Source organism: Nilaparvata lugens, chromosome 6 (genome assembly GCF_014356525.2).
Source record: "Nilaparvata lugens isolate BPH chromosome 6, ASM1435652v1, whole genome shotgun sequence".
Lineage (NCBI taxonomy): Eukaryota > Metazoa > Arthropoda > Insecta > Hemiptera > Delphacidae > Nilaparvata > Nilaparvata lugens.
The window spans coordinates 63599203-63622782 of record NC_052509.1 but is presented as its reverse complement, the minus strand read 5'-3'; the positions used below and the strand labels follow the sequence as shown (position 1 = coordinate 63622782).

The 23580-nt window shown below is 35.1% G+C and overlaps 1 protein-coding gene across 19 annotated transcripts in view; it reads right to left on the bottom strand.

Annotated features, from left to right (window-relative positions):
• Window positions 1-23580, bottom strand: part of LOC111057314 (potassium channel subfamily T member 2-like) — a 699972-nt gene that overhangs the window by 86544 nt on the left and 589848 nt on the right. For all 19 annotated transcript variants that reach the window (XM_039431618.1, XM_039431616.1, XM_039431612.1 and 16 more), the window contains 4 exons: window positions 3397-3471; window positions 2523-2606; window positions 1861-1955; window positions 650-833 (listed from right to left, as the gene is read on the bottom strand). In XM_039431618.1, coding sequence (XP_039287552.1) covers window positions 650-833; window positions 1861-1955; window positions 2523-2606; window positions 3397-3471 — 438 coding nt within the window. The remainder of the gene's footprint in view (window positions 1-649; window positions 834-1860; window positions 1956-2522; window positions 2607-3396; window positions 3472-23580) is intronic.

The window sequence follows — 23580 nt, the reverse complement described above, 5'->3', positions numbered from 1 at the left end:
AGATAGCATAAGCTATACTCTTTTCTCAATACTACAAAAGTCAGCTCAATAGAAAAACACTTCATTGAAGTCATTGTAGATTGGAGATTGAAGACAAAAATGAAAAACAAGTAATCATTCAGTTGAAGGAAATCATTCACATCCAAAAAATGACTTAATATTTTTCCTGATTTTTAAAGGTCCTTCAAGTTTGAAATCTTGATGCAAGAGTAATATGTTTAAGAAATTTTTCCAAGTCTCTTGTTGGTCGAAAGTGAAGTTAACTGGTCAATATTACACCTGGTCAATCATGCTATTTAAAGTTCTGGAAAATTCCTGTTCATGAATCTTTGAAGAAATGTCAAGTTTCCAAGAATGCACCCCTGGTACTCCGAGATGCCATTTAGCAAGAGCTTTGATGTATATCGCAATCTACATTCCTTGTTTGTTGATTATCTATTGAGTCTTCATCTCCGTATAAAGATTGCGTCATTCATACTACGATTCCCAATAAGTACAACCAATCTGTAGTTTTTCTATATTATGTTCCATTTTTGTCATTGGAATTGAGAATTTACTATTATATTGACATTGTTTTTTTCTCACAATAGATCTTTTGAATAACAAATGTGTTTAAATTATTGAGTTGTTGATAGTTTGGTGCTCTTACCTGAGTAGGAAGTACTATTAGAGCTACACAAATCATAACAACCATATAAAGTTGTGAAGGCCATATGTCTGGAACAAAGTCGCCGTAACCTACAGTAGAAAAAGTCACTACTACGTAATAAGTCGCTTGGAAAAGGTTCAGATGCCTGTGGCCTGCTCTCTGGAAGTGCTGGATGCCACACACACTGCAAGAAAAAATGAAATATTTTTTAAAACTTCATGATTTCACTTATTTGAAACACGGGAAACTGGTAAAAAATATCGGTAGATCTATAGACTTATGTCAAGTCTTTACGCACCTTGATCATCACAGTATTTGAAATCATTGAGTTGTGAAACCAGACAGGTAAAGGAAACTATTTTCCATAACCTATTATGTATCATATCACAAACCCCCAAACTATATAAGTTTCAATATCCTGATTCAATTTATTTAGTAGTTATTGAATTTTACTTGGGAATGAAGACATTTTGATTTCTGAGAACTCTTCAGGTAAGCAAAATCACATAGATCTTTACATAATAGATAAAAAAATGTCTGATTCAAACCAAACAGCAAAGAACTGACTGATTGAAAATTACAGTAATTCCTATCCAATATAAGGAATTGGGGCAAGATCATTTCAGGCATTTTTTCAAGCGCTAATCGGAGAGATTCCAGTCCTGCCGGTTCTAAAACGCCTAATATGGTCTCACCCAGTATCGAACTTGAGGGAAAACATTCTGGTCAAGAAGAATTCTCAAATAGGCCACCCAATGAATATTCACGTATATTCTTAGTCTGCATAGACTGTTCAAAGGAAAACTGTTTTGTTCATGAACATCAATATTCTCCACTTGGTGAAGTCTTTCTAGAAATTGGATAACAATTTAACGAAAATCCAAATAATTATCTCCATTTGCGAATATTTCGCAGAGAGTTATTCAATATCATAGATCAACTCTCTTGCTTTTGGAACGTGCAATAAAGTACTCTAATGGAATTGTCTATTGGAATTATGTAACTAGTAAGGTTATTTAGAGCTGACCCTATTTTTTGGAAGCTCCTGATTCTGCAACTCTTTGAAATATAAAATCTACAAAAATGAGTCATTAAAAATGCCTTTATCAAAACTTTATATAGTTCTATAAAGGTGTTGATAAGCAGCATAGAAGATACATAGAAATATTGTCCAGGACAGAGCTTGAAAGTACAATGGGGAATTTACTTACCTAGTAAACACTAAACATAATAACGTTGCAGAAAGGATCATCAGCTGTTGCGAAAGAGCCGATTGTGATTTCTGCATCGCTCTATGTAAATCGTTCTGGAACAAAAAAAGCTCATCATTCAAAAATAGCTAAATGTGGATGATGGACTCCCGATGATTGTAAAGCTATCATTGTTAATTTATGAGAATCAGTTTTATAATCACAGTTAATCTTTCAAACAACTCTCCTTTATCGGAAATAAATTTAATAAATATTATCCTGCATCATCCATTGTCATCAATTTTTTTTGATAGGAAGAAAATTCATGTAAATTGAACAAATAATATTCAATTGTATACATGATACCAGCTCAGCCTTGTAGGATAATTTAAGTGAATTTGTATCTTCTCGAATTCAAGTTTGACATTTTCATTCAGTAATTATTAGGAATCTTACTCTTTCAAAATAAAATCAAATCAATTTATTTTCCATTTTTTCAAGTATATACAGATCATGGAATTACCATAATTACAGAAATAATTGGCATTACATAAGTGAGTATAGTGTCAAGAATTTAATGACAGAGGATCAAACAACAAAATACAGTACTGGAGTATTTCAGATAGTTTCCAAATCAACTTAATTGAATTTATTGAAATTAATGAAATATGGAATATACTTACAAACATATTTTCCAGAGACTTTTTCGCAAGCCAACAGTTTAGGAATACTGGAATGAACATATTTCTTAAAGGAGCATGAATTATCTGAAAAAGAGATGAGAAAAATATATAGAAATTTGTACTAGATACCAGAAATCTAAGAAGTTGAGATGACTGTAGACTCAGCGTAATCACTACAGCAATTAATTGATAACAATTTGCGTTATGAACTTTCAGACAATGTTCCAGTGGAGATGTGGAAGATCAAAGATTAGATCAATATCAATTCGGTTTCAGATTGGAGATCAAATATTCTGATATAATTTTCAAACTGGAAGTCGTGACAGTAATATCATAGAAAAACGATAGCGTAAGTAGATATACCATGGTATAGGGCGTTTATGTCGCAACTTTTACTGTTACCTCAAGCCGATAGTCCACGTATTTCGTTCCCGTGGAGGTGTGTGACGCTGGTAGTCTCTCATATTGTGCCGTTCATAAACTCTCACCCCGCCAAAACACTAAAATTCGACAGTAATCGGCTTGAGATAACAGTAAAAGTTGCGATATAAACGCCCTATACCATGGGGATGGGATATCTACTTGAGCTATTGTTTCTCTATGCTAGAGTAGACTGGTTGTTCCTTTATGATTCTAGTCTCTGCGACGTCACCATTTGAAAACACATGCTCTCGACTAGAGTCGAGTCTCTTCTCGACCTGAGTGGCGTAAGTGTGAGTTGAGCTTCAGGGTTGATTGTAATATGTGATGGAACAATTATTAATAAACAAATTAGTGAGGAAAATGAAATGAGAGTAATTCAACTTGAAATAGTATTTTGTGTCAATCATTATAATATAATAAATTATATGAAATAGAAATGAAGGATACTCACGGTTAACGCGAATGGAACAGTATTAACTATTTCTAAGATGAAATGGAATGATAGGAGTTGCTGCCATATGTTGCCCTGGAACAAACAAAAAAATAAACTCTGAAAATATTGAAAAATTGATCTTGAATCTTCCTCCAAAGTAATATCACTCAACACAGCTATAATTTATAAGTCATATGACACAGTCTGTAGAAAAAAATTAACTGGAAATTTGAGATGAAGTTGAAGTTTCTCGAATGTATTGAGAACATTCTCCTTCTCTATAAGTGCCAACCCGTTCCGGATGTTGGCTATCAGCATGGATATCTTGATTTTGTTGGTTGCGATTCGGAAGAGTTCTACCGATGTTTTACCGAACCACTTCCTCAGATTTGCCAACCAAGATATTCTTCATCGACCTGGTTTTCTCTTGCTGTTTATCTTGCCTTGAAGGATCTCTTGGAGTAGCTCGTACCTCTCTGTGTTCCTCATTTTATGTCCGAGGTATTGGAGTTTCCGGCATTTTATGGTGTTTATCAACTCTGCTCCCTTTCCCATGCGCTGCAGTATCCCTGTGTTTATCCCCAAGATATCCTTTAAATTCTTCTGTGAAGCCATAGTTCAAATGCTTCAAGTCTCCTGGTGATTTCTTTGTTCAGAGTCCAGGTTTCCACACCATACAGCAAAACAGAGAAAATGTAGCAACGCATGAGTCGAAGCTTCATTTCTAAAGACAGATTGTGGGACTTGAAGAGTGAGCTCATTTTAACAAACACTGAACGGGCTTTTTCGATGCGACACCGGATTTCTTGAGAGTTATCCCACTTCTCATTAATAATTGTTCCTAGATAATAAATTGTACTGCTTCACTCTTTCTACCCTAACTTGATCGATGTAAACGCTGGCTCCAGCAATGTTCTCTTTACTCACTATCAGAAGTTTTGTTTTCTTTGTGTTTATTTCTAAACCATACTGTGAGCTTATTCTTGTTACACTGTCCATCAACTCTTGTAATCCTTCAATACTATCTGCAAACATGATGGTATCATCCGCATATCGAATATTATTCACATTTATCATGATTCCTTCTTCCATATCACTGAGTGCTTCTCGGAAAATGAACTCAGAGTACAAATTAAACAAAATAGGAGACAAAACACAACCCTGACGCACCCCTCTCAATATTTTCACTTCATCAGTGTGGCTGCCATCAACTCTCAAAACTGCTGTCTGATTCCAGTACAAGTTTGCGATTATATTCAAGTCTTTGTTATTCATTCCTATTGCCTTGAGTATGTCAATCATTTTATCATGTTGATTGAGAACATAACTTGAATAAAATCAAAAGATCTCACGAATTCTGAGGAACCAGGAATGGAAGAATTACATTACATGTTATATTTGTGGACTATAAGAGTACATAGACTCTCAAAAGTCTACTCTTATTTCCACAATAGAATATGAAGTTTGCTGGATGAAGAGCAGAGTATCCTTTCATGTGAAAAATAACCTTTTTCAATCCTCAATAAATATAGAAGGCTGAACCAATGAGTCTTACATTCACAGACAATATTCTCATCAATTAAAGTCAAAATAAAAAAAGCTTATTAGTCTCTTACTATGGCACTTAAAGGTGCTACAAAAATCAAGAAAGAATAACAAATACATTAATTAAATTATTCATGCTGATTTTGAACAAATTCTGATAACTAAATCGCATAAATAAATGTGTTATTTCCTCATCTATTCCACTATCCATGACGAACTGCAAGTAATAATAAGTTCTTGGACTATTTTCAACGTCTAATTTCAGTGTTATCTCCACTAACTAATGATTGATTTCCAAAATCATAACATCCCAACCATTCCTGGACATATTCAAAGTCCCAGATCAGTACCAGAAGCTCATCAATCATCAATGAATTCCGAGAAGCAATCAGAGCCTAATTGATTAAAACCTGGGAAGGTATGGCATGAGAGTGAAATCGAATATCTCTCTCTCTCAAAATCAATGCTTAATTGCCCCTGTAGGAATCAGACTCATCATCATCATCATCATCAATCCAGTCATAGTAATCATCGTCATCAACGACATCATTAAAGCATCCTCAGGAAGATTAATATCGGAATCTGGCAATTCATAGGAGGATAGACAGGAAGTGATATTACAGCTACCGTACCGTTTCGGCGCACTAAATACCCGGAAATTGTATGGTCTGATAATGTACGATGTGACAACTGGATATAGCTCTGTTACAAGGTGGGTAGAGTTGTAGTATTGGGTTTAATTGCCAAGATTAGAGCACGATTGTAGTTTGAATCACCAAATCAACACCTTACTAACATGATTGGAATTGTTTGAGGAATGAGGGTGGTACATGATACATTCCAAGTTACTGGTGATGAATGATTGATTGTATTCTCAAAGATTGATGAAGATTATCGGATTTCGTCAGAAGAAACGATAGAAAAATGTACGTTATTCAGTATAATAATTATTATATAGTATCCTATCCTATCCCTATTCCTATCTAAATTTGGGAAAGGAAGAGTTTTGGGCTTTAAGCCTGTTCTTCCTTCCCATCAACAAATGACAACCACCTTGAAACATCTTTTCCTCACATTATTAGTTCTTCATCTGAAGTCTAGAGTTGGATATTATCAGTAGAGTAACAAATCAAATCAAGAATTCTTTATTGGTTCTTCAAAACAAAAATATACAAAGCGTTCAACAAAAATATAAAACACCAGCAAGGGAAATCCTGTGCGCAGGTGAGAGTTGCTAATACAATCCAATACGAGTCATTAAGAACTCACAAAAGATGAAAAGCAAAATTATAATATATAATAATAAAAGTAGATGAGGAATAAGTGGAATAAGGGTGAACGAAAGAGATTAGATTAGATTTCTTTATTTTTGTATGTCACAATATTCACTGGCTTATACACTAATTGACATTAAATGACGGTCTATTAAATTATAAATGAATAATATTTGAGGGAAAATAATACCTGCAAAGGTTTAAAACCTGTGCGCAGGTAGGTTATTAAAAAAGATCAAAGACACAAAGAAAATTACAAACGAGTTGATAATTTTAACTAACGTAGGTGGGTACCTAAAAAAATAAAAGTGGAAACTTTCCAGAGATGAGGTTAAAGAGATTATAATTATAAAGAAGAAAGCAAGATTATGAATAAAACAAGCATTAGACTAATTGAACAACAAAGTTCGCATAGCTATTAAATAGTTATGCTTATAATAATAATAATATCGAGTGACCTGGCTGGCTCAGGTCTGGTGTCAGAGTTTTCAGGTCGCAACTGATCAATTTCAGGGCCTCTGACATGACCTAACGACTGCTTTTTAGGCAGCCGGGACCGACGGCTTAACGTGTCCATCCGAAACACGGGAGTGGCCCGAGATAAATATCTTTCCCGGGCCGGGATTTGAACCCGATATTATTATTATTATTATATTATTATTATTATGCTTATGGAACCTAATGGTTTTGCAATTACCAACGATGACAATAATCATATTTAATTACATTACGGTACTACTATGATACAAGTTCAACAAGTTAACTAAAAAAAGGAGAAATGAAAAGGGTACCGAGAGGATAAAGGTAGATTTTTCAACATTTTTAGTTTCTCTGGCCGTATAGTACACATATTAGCGTTTCCCCTTGACCACTGTAACATCCTTTTCAAACGTTCAGTATAATCAACACTGTCATGACCTACTTAACACCAAACCGACATCACTTATCAATACTTCAGGGATTGTCTATAATATTGCAAACAAGTGATGGATGTTCCTTTGATAATCGATTCCTTGTGTCGATGTTGGCTTTGCTATCGATTTTCGTCATATCGATATGTCACATATCGACAAGGAGATTGTGCAATGATGACGTCCTTTGTGCTGGAATTATTCAACGTGTTAACCGATCAAGCGTTGCTGACAGATGCGTAAACAGACGGCAGACGGCGGCCATATTAGAAAGGTGTGTACAGGGCGTAAAGGTAAATCCCTCCTCAAACTGTTGACTAATTCTGTCAGCATGCGTCATAAATACCATCATTGAACCCCATTCGACCAATGGTGACAAATTGAAGTGAAACTCAAGGTAAATCCCTCCTCAAACACTCGACTAATGCTGTCACCATGCGTCATAAATACCATCATTGAACCCCATTCAAACAATGGTGACATATTGAAGTGAAACTGTCGATGATCTCCCGAGATTAGGTGTGATGAGACCCCGTTTTGTAGTCTGGTATTAGATGTCAGTGTAGATACCACTTACAGTATAACACCAAGGTGTTAGTAACACTTACAGTGACACTGAAGTGTTAGTGACACTCAAACAGTGACACCATGGTGTTAGTGACACTCAAACAGTGACATCATGGTGTTAGAGAGTACATAGAGCTAAGTCCCTTGTAATTGTTAGTGTTCTGGTATAACTTGCTAGAGCTGAGTGGTTATATTTGTTAGGTTGTATACAGTGCTTCAATATTAGTGAAATATTAAGGCTTTTTGATAATCCTCGGTGATCCTATATGCAAAATATCAAGTTGATCAGTCCAGTAGTTCAGACCTGATGAAGCGTCATTCGTGAATTTCCCATCCCGTACGTGTGTATAAGCCAATTTTCCTCCATTATATTATAGACTAGCCGTCAGGCTCGCTTCGCTCGCCATATCCGTCTAGCCAGGGGGCTCCGCCCCCTGGACCCCCGACTGGATTGTCCAAGAATGAGATTAGCAGGCTCGCTTCGCTCGCCTGCATTTTTATCATGTTAGGACAATCCAGTCGGGGGTCCAGATTAAACGTCTGGCTAAACGGATATGGCGAGCGAAGCGAGCCTGACGGCTAGTAATATAATATTCCCAGGATTGAAGTAGCAGTGCCCAATCAATTTTTCCTCGATAAATGCATTTAAATCGTCAACTTGGTGCCAACCTAACAAAGTCAACTCAACTTAATGCCAACCTGACAAAATTATTAATTTAATTGCCAGTTAACAACTGTTTCGAAGGAGGTACTCTATCTAGATTATAGTTCTATAGTAACATATGATATGGAAATTTCAATTATAATTAAGAGATTGGGAGAAGAAGAATATACATGCTAAAAGATGAACTCTAAACCCTTAAAAACAACCCTTCGAGCTAAAATATTCCCAATAGATTTCTTAGTGCGCCTCTAAAGGGCCAAACTGAACATAAACTACCAAATTTGAACGTTTTTGGTCCGGTAGATTTTTAGTTATGCGAGTGAGTGAGTGAGTGAGTCAGTCAGTCAGTCAGTCAGTCAGTCAGTCAATCAGTGAGTGAGTGACATTTCGCTTTTATATATATAGATTATACAACATTATTCCTTACAAAATCATCAATGCTCCCCATTCAACTAATTATTCTGACAGTTTTAAGTTAACGACACTGTAGTAAAATTATTCCTGCTACTATAGCAATTCTCTATTAGAAATGTTTGTACTGCTGATATCAATAAATTTAAAATGTACAATCGAATGGATGATCTTACATTTAGAATGGATAGATTCATTAATGATGGAGTACTCTGATGTACATGTATACTGTACGGTACATTAAAGGCCGATTCTCTCATATCAGTATCAGTGAACGTGTCCTTCACAGTGAAAATATTATTGTCATAAGATCGAATGGAACTATTCATACTCGCTCGACCACTTTAAGTGTGGATAGTCCCAACAAAACTCATTGGAATTGTATATTTACTTTGTCTTTGATACTGACAAGTGGGAACCTGCCTGAATTGAGAGACAATTCACAATTAGTTCAAGAACATGAGTTTCATGAGTTTATTTATGATCAAAACAATTTATCTTGAATAAATGACACATAACACTCAAACTAAATCCTAGCTCCAAATCAATGTCCTAGCTTTATGTGCCTGTTCTCCCATACGCTCTCTCTCACTTTTCTCTCTCATTCTACCTTTGGTAGAGAGTTAGTGGGGAGGATATTTCTAATATTCTTTCCGAAGAATGGACATTGATATGTCTAAAGCTCCGCCAATTTATGTAGATGCATAACAATATAATTATTATCTATAGTTATTATATTACAAATTGCTTTTTCATATCATATACAGTTCAATAATTATTTTCTTAGTCTATATTATGTAAATTCATCTATAATTTTGCTGTATTGTAAGCTATTGTATATAAGTGTATAAGCCAGTATATATTGTAATCTACATAAATAAAGTACTCAATCAATCAATCAATCAATCTCTGTCTCTCATTCTACCCTCGAACTACATCGAACTACTATCTATTCCAAATCGTTCCTTGTCAGTGCTTGTCGTGAATGGAATAAACTTCCCAACTCTATTAGATGCATTGAGAGCCGAGCGGGCTTTATCCTGTCTTTGAAAAAGTATCTTATAGAGAAAATGACTGAGTCTGTCCAACCCTAGAGCACCGCATGACAAATATTCTAATCTCTCTTTCCTTTCCATTCTTCATCCCATTCATTCATTCATTTTCCACATCCCATCTTCATTCTACATAATACATACGGTATTCATCTTCCCATCTCAAGTTTTTCTGTTCTTTAGTATTGTACATTGTTGATATTAACCAATCAATTTCTGAAAATTTCAATTAAATCCCACCCTATAACATTTGTTTCATTCATCTAATTTTAATTATTAATGCGATATTGTATTCACTATCATTCTATATTTGATTCATTCATCCCATAATTCTATGATTCAAATCAACTAGTTTTTAACTTAAGTAGAATATCTCATTTGAACATTACTTCGAGTTATAATTCCCAACAGCTCTAATTCATCACAACCCGGTGAACCGAAATATTCTTAGTGCGAAATAGTCTTAGTATGCTACGTCATTTTGACGTCACCGGGCATGCGCAGAAGGCCGAAATAGAAATAGTAGTCATGCGCACTGGTCGAAATATTCTTAGTATAATGTCGGCATCAATGACGTCATTGCCCATGCGCTGTACAGTTCTACACCATCACAGTAGCAACTTAATACTAAGACTATTTCGTACTAAGAATATTTCATTACACCGGTCGAGTGTTAATGGGAAGGATATTTTATATCCTTCTCAAAGAATCGACTATTATTTGTTGAAACACCGCCGATTTATGAAGTTACATCACATTATTATATTATCGTTATTCTAATTGCATTTCTATAATTATTCTCATTGATTAATTATTTATACTTTGTGAAATTCGTTGAATAACTATAGTATTATCGTCATTTTATGTGTATAAGCCAGTAAATATTGTAACATACATAAATAAAGAAATCTAATCTACCATCTCTCTCATTCTCGCCCTTCCACTCACCGTCAATTTTTCTCTATTCTCATTTCTATATTTATTCTCATTGATTAATCATTTATACTTTGTAAAAATTGTTGAATAACTATAGCATTATCGTCATTTTATGTAAATAAGTGAATAAGCCAGTAAATATTGTAGCATACATAAATAAAGAAATCTAATCTACCCTCTCTCTCACTCTCGCCCTTTCACTCACCATCAATTTCTCTCTGTTTGTCTCAGTCTCTCTCAGGAGTTGTGTGACAAAGAGGACTGCACTTAATAAATACACACAATCAATCAATCTCTCTCTCACACACACACACATAAACTCTCTTAGTCGCACCTTGAAGGTCAAATCAAGAAACAGAACAGTACAAAGTGCACGATTATCGGGACTGACAGAGACAGACAGAGGGTAGAACACCATTGTTCCTCTTGCTCATTCAGCTATGAACCCCTTTCACAGATATATCCTATTCAGCACTGGATTCAGCAGAATCTCTACTATCACCTCATCCCTGTCCATTCAGTTGCTTTAATGAAGCTGAGAGGGAGAGAGAGATACTTCAATACTGAACATTAATACGATACATCAATATGGCACATAGAAGGAGGAGAAGGAGGAGATGGAGGAGAAGGAGGAGAAGGAGGAGAAGAAGGAAAAGGAGGAGTGGAAGGAGAGGAAGGAGAAGGAGGAGAAGGAAGAATGAAGCATATTGTAATGTTAGAAAAAATAATGACAATGTCACATTAAATATTATCAAGTTAACTTGAGAGAAAATTAATTTTGTAGTTCAAACTTGTTGATCGTACCGCCAAAACAAAATTTTAAACTTGCCGCCTTTCAATGTCAATAAATCAGGTTGAATAAATGAACTCGTTTGAATTGTAACAATAGTTTATTTAATTTTTTATAAAGTTTTGACAGTGTACAAATTAAATAACCAGATTATAACTTAAAATTTAACTTTTATTTGGTTGATACATTGAATTATATAACTCAGATTTCAGTAGCATTGAGATTTATTTGCTCTAGGTAAAGGAAGTTCATAATATATCCTGTTTGATTCAGTACCTTTTTTCACCTGAGATTCCACGAGTTAGAACAAAAAATTTGGTTGCTCCACATTTATTGGTAAAATTTTAATTAATAGCTTATTATTTCATTTATTTGTTCAATTAAACATAAAGTAGAAAATTTGTTTATTAATGTAACTTTTGAAAGTGTCAATTTAAATTTTTTAAGGTGTTTAAAATTAAAAGTGGAATCTTGGGTAGGCTAAATTCACGTGAGTAAAAATTAATTAATCTAATCTATTTTGAGAAAATCAGTAAAATTTGTTCATTATTTTAAAAATTAGGTCTTGTCAAAAAGAAAACATATTTCAGAGTATAGGTTTGATAGTAATAAGTTTTTTATTGTGTAACATTCTTTTATTTTGTAAACTTGAAAAGTTTTCAATAAAAGTAATCAGATGCAATGTATTTTATTTATTGCCTACGCATTGTCAACTTAATGAAAATAGTAAATTTGTTAGTTTAGGATCCAGAGTAGAATGATGAATATTTTTATTAGACAAGAGGCAAAATCCTTCTTGGAAAATAAGAGTATCAAATGATTCTATCTCTGAAGTGGGGTTTCGGTGCCGATACAATCAAAGTAGACACACGAAACGCCCCAAATGGCATCCCTGAGTGGGGAAAATCGAAACAAAATATTCACAAAGACCACAAATAATAAATGTTGAAACTTGAAAAGTTCATGGTTAGGATAGAATTTGATAGTGACGCTAAGAGATACTTTGAATGATTTTGACTAGGTTAGATTACAAATCAGTTAAGTTCATTGAGTTGAAATGCGAGGTAAATTATAGAAAACATTGTAAATGATTATATCTGTATTCAAAATACTGCATTCTGATGAACAACTATCTACTAAGAAGTAAGACGAAGACATCAACCAAAATGGAAAAATTGATTCATGAATCTGAAGCGTCCAAAGATACTATAATGGTAGATGAATTAGAAGATAGGGAAAGTACAATGCAAGAGTTTGATACATCCAATGATACTATTGTATTGAATTCAAGTGATATGGAGTCGCAAGAACAACTGAACTTAACCCTAGTAGAGTCAAATGAATCCTTAGGTGAAGATTTTGTTGGTTTCCTCGATCAAAACGATAGGAATTGTAATAAACCTGAACTACAAGAAGTTGATGATTCAAATTTAAAGATTTCAAATGATCAAGTCAATAATTCAAACAATGATGCTCAACAAAACATTGAAGATTCTATTGCTCAATCTAGCGATTCACTTTATAATGTAAATTCTAAAATGGATATCTTGATGAAGTTTCTTGAAGAACAAAACAGAATTTCCAAATTTAACATCTGTAAAAATTTAATTCCGGCTATTGACAAAGACACAATTTTTGAAATGTTGAAAAATCATTACAATGAAAATATAATTACCGCTGCAATTGTTAGAAATGTAAAGAATGCAGAAGAATTTATTAAGGTGTTGGATGCATTCAGTTTATTAGATGAATATAGGGTGAACAAAAATCAAGACAATCAAGAAAATCAAGATAAGAATCAGTCAAATGACCATCGAAGATTTGATCAGGTAGGACGCAATAATTTTGATAATAGAAGAAATAATAACAACTTTCAAAGATCAGGTTATCAACAACGTCAGGAATATCGTAAACAATCAAGTAACTCAAACATGAATCAAATGAATCAAAACATGAATCAACCAGGTAATTTTCATCCTAGAAATCCAATGATGTTTCCGCAGCAGTTCAACTATCCGCCGCCTGGATATGGAGCATCACAAATCATACATCATTAACTGTAACTTTCATGAAACAACAGGACAGATTCCAGTAGAGATGATGATGAATAAAAAATTAGGTCATTTAGTTTTCAAAAGTATTAGATTTCCTCCTGATAATAAATTTGAACTTGAACCCGAAGAACTTAGAAATAGAAGAGTATTAATTAATATAAAAAATAAAGGAGTAATCAGAAGATTTAAACAGAATATGAGAAATAAAAATCCATGTAGAATCAATGTAGGTGATCAAGTCTTGATAAAAAATTACATTCTATCTAACAAATTGAAGAAAATATCTGCGAAACTGTGTGCAAAATATAAGGGACCGTATGTTGTAGTAAAAGATTTAAGAAAGGGTTGTTATGAACTTGAAGAAATAAAAACTGGAAAAATTTTGAAAGTAAATAAGTTTATGATGAAGCGTTTTTACCATAAAGATGATTAATTTTTCTAAACTTACGTGATCAATGGCTTGAGAATCATTCTAAAATAAAAAATATGCAATTGAATACTATAACACTTTGTTAAATCAACTGTAGAAAATGAAACTTTGTTTAAAATAATAATGTAATTCAAACAAATTTTATTGAGTCATGAAATCTATTGTATTGGTACTGTTGTTTAGTATTCTTGTTGGTATGTATTAGTATTAGTAATTATTGATTTATAATTGTATTTTGTTTGAGTAAGAAATCCTGACCTTGAAGTCTTAAGGGATGCTCATAAATTTTGTGTAATGTAATTTGTGCTTATGAATGACCATGTAGCTTGTGTTGGTAATACAATGATTTAAATGACTTGATGAAACGTATTTTGAAAGTTTTGGAAAATTTATAAGTAATATTTAAATTTCATTGTGTTTAAATTCCTACTTTTATAGTAAATTCATGTTCAACCCATGCTTAATACAGGGAAGCATATGCGCTATTTCTCAAGATGGATTGAATTCTTGGGCCAAAGTTCTGAGAAGCTATTTGGGTGCCGAATCTGTTTCATATTGGTTCCTACACGTCTACCCACGTCAATATATAGTGAGATTTACTTTCTAAAGTCTGTTGGATTGATAGAACGGCATAGTTTCTGGTTGCTTAGTATCGTTTTCCACTGTTGATGAGCTGTACATAATTATTAGATTACTGCATCGTTGCATAACTTCACAGCTGATTGGGTTGGCTCCCTTAGGATACAGGTCTACCTTAGGCCAGGTATCGGATGTAAAGATTTTAAAATTATGGTGAGATAAGTTCAAGTTGGAAACAAAATTCTCTAGCATCAAATTTATACCTGAAATAGTCATTGATGAGCTCTATCAACTGCCACAAGTCCCATATCTGTAAAAAGTTCAGGAGCTCCGCCCCATCTAGGCAATGTTTGATTTTAGACTCCCAATTATCAGGCTTCGGATATAATTAAAACAAAAAAATTCAAGTGGAGAAGACTGAGCATGGAAGACTCTTCCACCTAAAATTGAAAATAAGCTAGAAATTCGAGAAAATGTTATTATTCAATTGCAAACTGTTGGCAACTGTTGATTGTATTAAATCATTCACTATGAAGAGATGGCAGACTTCGTATGTCTCCAGCGTTATTGTCCTGTCACCAGCTGGCTCAGATCTTTGAATAGAAGACTTGAGATCCGCGTGTCAGGTGATCAATTTTCATAACGGCAAGGAAAGTTGTGTGAGTGCGCCACATCAGATTTCTTAACATATTGCGAATAGAAATAAAGTGCAATAGATGATTAAATGCTATTTCAAAATAGTTATTTGTGCAACTAGTGCGCAAAGTGACAGTTTGCTGCACCGAAAGAAACGTTTACGCCCGAGCCGTAGGCGAGGGCGGAATGGTTTCTTGAGTGCAGCAGAGGAACTTTGCGCACGTATTTCACATTAAGCTTTTCCCACAGTTACCATTGAATATGAGAAGTGGGTAATTATGGGTAAAATTGCCTGAAATCCATCAAATGTTTTTCTGTGTAATTTTATTATTGATAAAAACCTTAATTTATTGTCAAATTGAATAAAAATGTTGTCCTTGGTTATAATATCTAATACTAATAATTTGCGCGTTGTGCTTCGTTGCTCACTATAGCAGCCACAGCATTCACTGTTACCAACTTCATTTTGATTTTGCTGCACTGTTGCTCCATATAACCTACTAAGTATTTTGCGTTGCCATGTTGCAAATCTGGAGTGCAGAAAAATTTTTCCCGCACTAGAGCGGAAAAGTGATTCTTTGCGTTCTGTAATCAGTGCAGCAATGGCCACTTTTCAACGTAACTGTAGGAAAAATATATACCTTCTTTCATCTTGTTTAACAGTCTTCACATCTCTTTACTCAAGATTATGAGCTATCCACCATTAAAGTATTACCACACCATCCTGCACCTCTAACACTCGTATCAGAACTAAAAATTTCTATAGCGTTTCTCATTCTTTGTATAGTCCAAATGTATTTTGTGCGAAGGCTTGGTAACTTGGATGTGGAAAAAGTTATACGTTTTCAAAGATGAGGAGACACATTCAGAGATTAGACTAGATTAGAATGTAATCTAACAATTATTATCCTCTTATTCTAAGTACATTTTTCAAATGAAGTGAAATGAGAGATATCAAGAGTCTCAACTGTCTGAAGTATGCTAACTTCCAGCTCATAATCCCGCTAACATTGTGAGAATCAAACAAATCGAATGATTATCTCCAATTAAAATTTAATCAAATTTTTCCTTCTATTGTCACTGCCGCCTGCCTCAACGATAAAAATGTACTATTACTTGTGTAAAACAATTTTCCCCTTTTCCTTTTTATTTCATTCCTTTCTAATAAATTTTCATTTTTCCTTTTTTTTATTAACTTAATCAAATTTTTCCTTCTATTGTCACTGCCGCCTGCCTCAACGATAAAAATGTACTATTACTTGTGTAAAACACTTTTCCCTTTTATTTCATTCCTTTCTAATAAATTTTCATTTTTCCTTCTTTTATTAACTCTGTATCAAAATCTGATGTATATTTCTTATTTTATCTTTGCATTTCGTATTAGTTTTCTTCCATTTTTCACTTAAAATCTTTGAAGTGTAATATTTATTTTGTCTTAATTTATTCATCTTCTATAACTCTTTTTTTTCTGTAACTGGGCACCCGCCGAAAAACCTTTGGGTTTGGCAGGACCCTCAACTGTTTGTATTGTGAATAAAAATTTTGATTTGATCAACTTTAAATTTTTGCAGTAATATACAGTAGTACAAATACACAGTTTCAAAAGAACTGTTCAAACAGATTCAACGCCACATGAACTCATGACCTTCTTAAGCATGTTTACATTAAATACAGTGCATTATGATACGGGCGTTTAGAAGCTAACTAATGCATGTATCCAGTGATGAAGAGAGATGTTTCCAGATCATGTTATCCAGTGTGATGAAGAGAGATGCATGTTACATATATCAATGCTTTACATATAGAGCTCTTCTATACTACTGATATCCACTTCAAACTGTCAGCATTATTCAAATGGGAAGCAATGATGTTATTTACAAGGAATTCTGACAGTTGTAAGTGAATTTGACGACCAACCGTCCTATCATCTCATCACTGTGCATTAGAAAGTTTCACTACAAACGGTCAGTAATGTTTAAGTGGGGAGAGATTGGGGTAATTCATGAGGCATACTGTCAGTTTGTAGTGAGTTTCAAGTTGGTAACAGTGTGATGTGTTCCGTGACTTTAATGGATGTTTATAGTTGGCACAACTGGAGCTATCCATTTCACCTGATGTATCCCCGATGACTTCAGTTAATCTCGTTATCGCAGACAATAAGTGGAGCTTCTAACTCTTTGTTTAATCTTGTGTTTCAATTATGAGATACATTAGTCTAGGTTTTTTTGGCTCATTTGGTATTGATTAAATTGATGATACAGTGTAACATTCTGGAATTTGATAGTGTTCCTGAAAATAATACTGGAATTTTGATTTGAACATTTCAATTTGTTATTATTTACATTATGAGGTACATTAGTCTTGGGTGTTCGTTCATTTTTAATGGATAAATTGATGATACTTTGAGTTATTCTGGAATTTGATAGTGTTCCTAAAAATGATACTGGAATTTTGATTTGAACATTCATGAACATCATTCCAATTTGTTATTCATCCTTGCTTTACATATCAAAATTTGATTTGGTAAATTTCTGTGTTGTTGAATAGACTTAGAACGTTGTCAGAAATCCCCTTTAATTAAATAAAAATTAAAAATTAATATTTTACGGGAGTGTGAATACAGTCATTGAGTGAGAAAATAAGGAGAAAAATCTGGTGTGGCGCACTCACCCAACTTTCCTTGCCGTTATGAAAATTGATCACCTGACGCTAGTGTTCCCGCGCATCTCAAGTCTACTATTCAAAGATTTGAACCAGCTGGTGACAGGGCAATAACGCTGGAGACACACGAGGTCTGATATTATCTCTTCATAGTGAATGGTTTAATAGAATCAACAGTTGCCAACAGTTTGCAATTGGATAATCACATTTTCTCGAATTTCGAGCTTATTTTTAATTTTAGGTGAAAATGTTACTGAACATTATAATTGTAGAGATTCTCATGCCCAATCTTTTCCACTCAAATTTTTCTGTTTAGATTGTATCTGAAGCCTGATAATTGAGAATCCAAAATCAAACTTTGCATAGATAGGGTGAAGCTCCTGAATTTTTACAGATATGGGACTTGTTGCAGTTGATAGAGCTTATCGATGACTAATTCACGTATAACTTTAATCGAAATCGTTGGGGCCGTTGCGAACAGGTTGCAATTGGATAATCACATTTTCTCGAATTTCGAGCTTATTTTCAATTTTAGGTGAAAATGTTACTCAACATTAATTGTAGAGATTTTTATGCTCAATCTTTTCCACTTGAAATTTCTTGTTTAAATTGTATCTGGAGCCTGATAATTGGGAATCTAGAATCAAACTTTGCATAGATGGTGCAGCGCTCCTGAAATTTTTAAAGATATGGGACTTGTGGTAGTTGATAGAGCTTATCAATGACTATTCTAGGTATGAATTTGATCAAAATCGTTGAAGCCGTTTTTGAGTAAATTGCGAAAAACCCTGTTTTTGACAACATTTTCGCCATTTCAGCCGCCATCTTGAATTGCATTTGATCGAAATTGTTCGTGTCGGATCCTTATATTGTAAGGACCTTAAGTTCCAAATTTCAAGTCATTCCGTTAATTGGGAGATGAGATATCGTGTACACAGACGCACATACACTCATACACACACACACACACACACACACACACCACACACACACACACACACACCACACACACACACACACACACAACACACACACACACACACACACACACAACACACACACACACACACACACACACACACCACACACACACACAACACACACACACACACACACACACATACAGACCAATACCCAAAAACCACTTTTTCGGACTCACCGGACCTTGAAACGTATAGAAATTTAGAAATTGGGGTACCTTAACTTTTTTCGGAAAGCAATACTTTCCTTACCTATGATAATAGGGCAAGGAAAGTAAAAATTGGTTACAGTGATGAATTAACTATTCTGATCTTGAGTAAAACATCTGGCAACTCTCTCATTGTTATATATCTCTCTCTCATTGTTATCCCGATATCAGAGAACTGACACAAGAAATTGGAGGATTTTCGTTTTACAAACAGGATTTTCGCGTTGCTTATTCAAGCGTTTTGCTAAAGTCGATTCGCTCGCGCGTTTGTTAGATCCAGTTTCTACTGTCAGCATTGGTGGTAGAGGGAGCATTGATGCTTCTCATGGATAATGCTGACTGTACAAAGTGAATCTTACTTAGTCAGTCCAGAACAGGAGAGGCTCAAGTCTTCACCGAATTTTGCAACGACCAAATGAATATTAAATGGCTACCTTCTCCTTTCGACTGTATCACACCTTCTTCTTCTCCTTCATCTTCTTCTTCTTCTTCTTCTTCTTCTTCATCATCTTCATCATCTTCATCATCTTCATCATCTTCATCATCTTCATCATCTTCATCATCTTCATCAATCATCTTCATCATCTTCACCATCTTCATAATTCTTCCTCTTCTCCTTCTTCTTCTTCTTCTTCTTCTTCTTCTTCTTCTTCTTCTTCTTCTTCTTCTTCTTCTTCTTCTTCTTCTTCTTCTTCTTCTTCTTCTTCTTCTTCTTCTTCTTCTTCTTCTTCTTCTTCTTCTTCTTCTTCTTCTCTTCTCTTCTTCTTCTTCTTCTTCTTCTTCTTCTTCTTCTTCTTCTTCTTCTCTTCTTCTTCTTCTTCTTCTTCTCCCATATTTCTCCCATATTTGTGGCAGAGAGGACCTGAAGTGTTAACTCCGCCCTCAATAAAGGCAATCAACCAATTTTCTTCTTCTCCTTCCTCATCTTTGCTTTCTCCCCTTTTCTTCTTCTCTTCTCTTACTCCTCCATCGATTCCGTTTACACCTTCTTTTTTCCATCTCCGCACGTTCTCCACCTCCACTACTACACCTCCTTCCATTCCGCCTCGCTTCTTCTCTGCTTTCCTTTCTTCCTTCACATTTCTCTTCTTCATTTTCTTCGCTTTTTCTACCACACTTCCTTCTCACCCCTCTCGCTTCTCCATTATCTTTTTCTACTTCTCCATCTTCATACCTTCCTCATCTTCATCATCTACCACTACTTCTCTCCCTCGCTAGAAGTAGTTTGGTAGAGAGTTAGTGGGAAGGATATTTTTAATATTCTTTCCGAAGAATGGACATTGATATGTCCAAAGCTCCGCCAATTTATGTAGATGCATAACAATATTATCTATTTTTTCTATATTCATTACAAATTGCTTTTTTCATATCATATACAGCTCATTAATTATTTTCTTAGTCTATATTATGTAAATTGATCTATAATTTTGCTGTATTGTAAGCTATTGTATATAAGTGTATGGGCCAGTATATATTGTAATCTACATAAAAAGTACTCAATCAATCAATCGCTTCTTCTTTGCCCTCTCCTACTTCTCCATCTCCCTCTCTACCCTATCTTCATCATCTTCTCTACCACACCTCTTCCTATTCCGCTTCGTTTATCCTCTGTCCTCTCCTACTTCTCCATCTTCATCTCTACCCCATCTTCATGATCTTCTCTACCACACCTCTCTCTACTCCTCTCTGTTTCTCCTTTGCCCTCTCCCACTTCTCCATCTTCATCTCTACCCTATCTTCATGATCTTCTCCACCACACCTCTCTCTACTCCTCTCTGTTTCTCCTTTGCCCTCTCCTACTTCTCCATCTTCATCTCTACCTCATCTTCATGAACTTCTCTACCACACCTCTCTCCACTCCTCTCTGTTTCTCCTCTGCCCTCTCCTACTTCTCCATCTTCATCTCTACCCCATCTTCATGATCTTCTCTACCACACCTCTCTCTACTCCTCTCTGTTTCTCCTTTGCCCTCTCCTACTTCTCCATCTTCATCTCTACCTCATCTTCATGATCTTCTCTACCACACCTCTCTCTACTCCTCTCTGTTTCTCGTTTTTCGTTTTTCGTTTTTCTGCTGGCTTTTCTTCTCTTTTTCAGTTTTTACTGGATCCCATTTCGCTCTATCTCCACCATGAACACGATCTTCCACTACTGGATTCCATCTCTCTCTATCTCCATTTGGACTCGATTTTCCACCACTGGATTCCATCTCTCTCTGTCTCCACTTGGACTCGATCTTCCACTACTGGATTCCTTCTCGCTTACCTCCACTTGGACCCGATTCTTCCACTACTGGATACCTACTCGCTCTATCTCCACTTGGACCAGATCTCCCACTACCAGCTCTTCCTCAATCTTCGTCTTATTCACCATTAGGATTATTCATCACCGGAACTCCACACATCTACATCTTATTGTGTTTAGTGAATTTTGTTTTGAACTAGTGCTTTAAATAGTGAAGGGAGCCGAACTGTCAAGGCATGCTGAATGCACTCGAATCAAGAGACTTTTTCATTTAGGTTAAGTTTTATCAGTTTCATCCCCATTTTCCCCGTCATGTGTTGTTCTGAGGTCGGTTCACGATTGGTCTGCTGCTTCCATGATGCCTCTCACTGACACGTCAGCTCGCTCGCCCTCAAGTAGGTATGATTATTTCAATAATAGTAATAATGACGCAGGTATGTTTCTAGCAAATAAGCTCCACTCTTTCAAAAAACTTTTCAAGGCTGCTCACCTTAACGTACAATCCCTCAGTTGCCACATTGATGAACTCAGAGCAATCTTCCGTTTTCAGGACTTCAATATAATCGGAATTCCGAATCATTTTTGAAGCCTAGTATTTCATCAAATTTTGTTGCATTGCCTGGATATAATCTTTTCCGGAATGATAGATTAAATAAAGCTTGTGGGGGTGTAGCAATTTATGTGAAAGAAGGTATCAAAACAAAAGTTTTAATCACATCTAAACAAGAGTATTGTTCCAGACCAGAGTTTATGCTACTTGAATTATCCTTATCTAGTACTGATAAATTACTCGTTGGTATCTGTTATCGCCCACCAAAAATAGGTCATTTCACAGATTTCGAAAGTGCCTTGCTTTCTCTTATGCCTTGCTATAACCGTATACTAGTTATGGGGGATATGAACACCGACTTGAACATGACAAATCGTAACTTTGACTACTTTCAACTGACTACAATTTTCCAATGCCTAAACATGACTATTTTACCTCTCGATCCAACTCATCATACTAATGAATCAGACACACTCATTGACCTTCTCATTGTTAGTGATCCCAATGAGGTTGTTCAAGCAGGCCAAATCTCAGTCCCAGCTATTTCTAGACATGATTTGATCTACTGTGTACTTTCCCATAAGATACCCAAGCCAGAACAGAAAATATCACTTATAGAGACTTCAAAAACTTTGATGAAGCCGCCTTCCTGACTGATGTGGCTCAGACTCCATGGCATCAAATTGAAGCATTACCCTCAGTTGATGACATGGTCAAGACTTTCGAGAATTGGACTTTGACTTTGTATGACAAACATGCACCTTATGTGACAAGGAGGATTAATAGAAAACGACGAGTACCGTGGATGACTGAAGACATACTTAAGATGATGGGACGTAGAGACAAAGCACATAGAAAATTTAAAAAGACATTTGACTTGGACAGTTTGATAGAGTATAGGAGCCTTAGAAATAGGGTTAAACAGGAATTACGGAACTCAAAGATTAGGTACTTGAATTCATTTATGACAAACAATAGACAAGACTCTAAATCACTTTGGCAGGGAATAAAAGAATTCGGGCTTGGCAAAGAGAAATCGAATCCACAAATTGACTTACCATTGAATAATATAAATGACCATTTCGTTTCTCACTCTAACCAACGCGACGAAGTTGTCATTGCTAATCACATTGATGATCTTGAAGAGCAGGTTACAAACTTAGATTTACCGATCACTGATCAATTTCATTTCCATCCAATCTCAGAAGAAGACACTTTCAGAGCAATTCAACGTATTCATAGTAATGCTATGGGTGTAGACAAAATTCCTATTAAATTTATCAAGAAGATGTTATTTGCTGTTTTACCAACCATTACATACATTTTCAACAAGTCACTTGAAGAAGGCATTTTCCCTGAAAACTGGAAGTTTGCTCTGGTTCGCCCTCTAAATAAAGTTCCATCACCCAATAAAGTTGAGGATTTTAGACCAATCAGTATTTTACCTGCATTGTCCAAAGTGCTAGAAAGACTCATTCATGCTCAAGTTGTAAAATTTCTAGACAACAATAGTAAGCTTCATAACTTTCAATCAGGCTTTAGAAAATTCCATTCAACTGAGACAGCTCTGCTTCGTGTCACTGATGATATAAGGTTAGCTATGGACCAAAGAAAATTCACCATCCTCACCCTATTTGATTTTTCTAAAGCATTCGATACTGTTGATCATACAGCCCTTCTGAATAAGTTGGCTATTCTTGGTTTCAGTC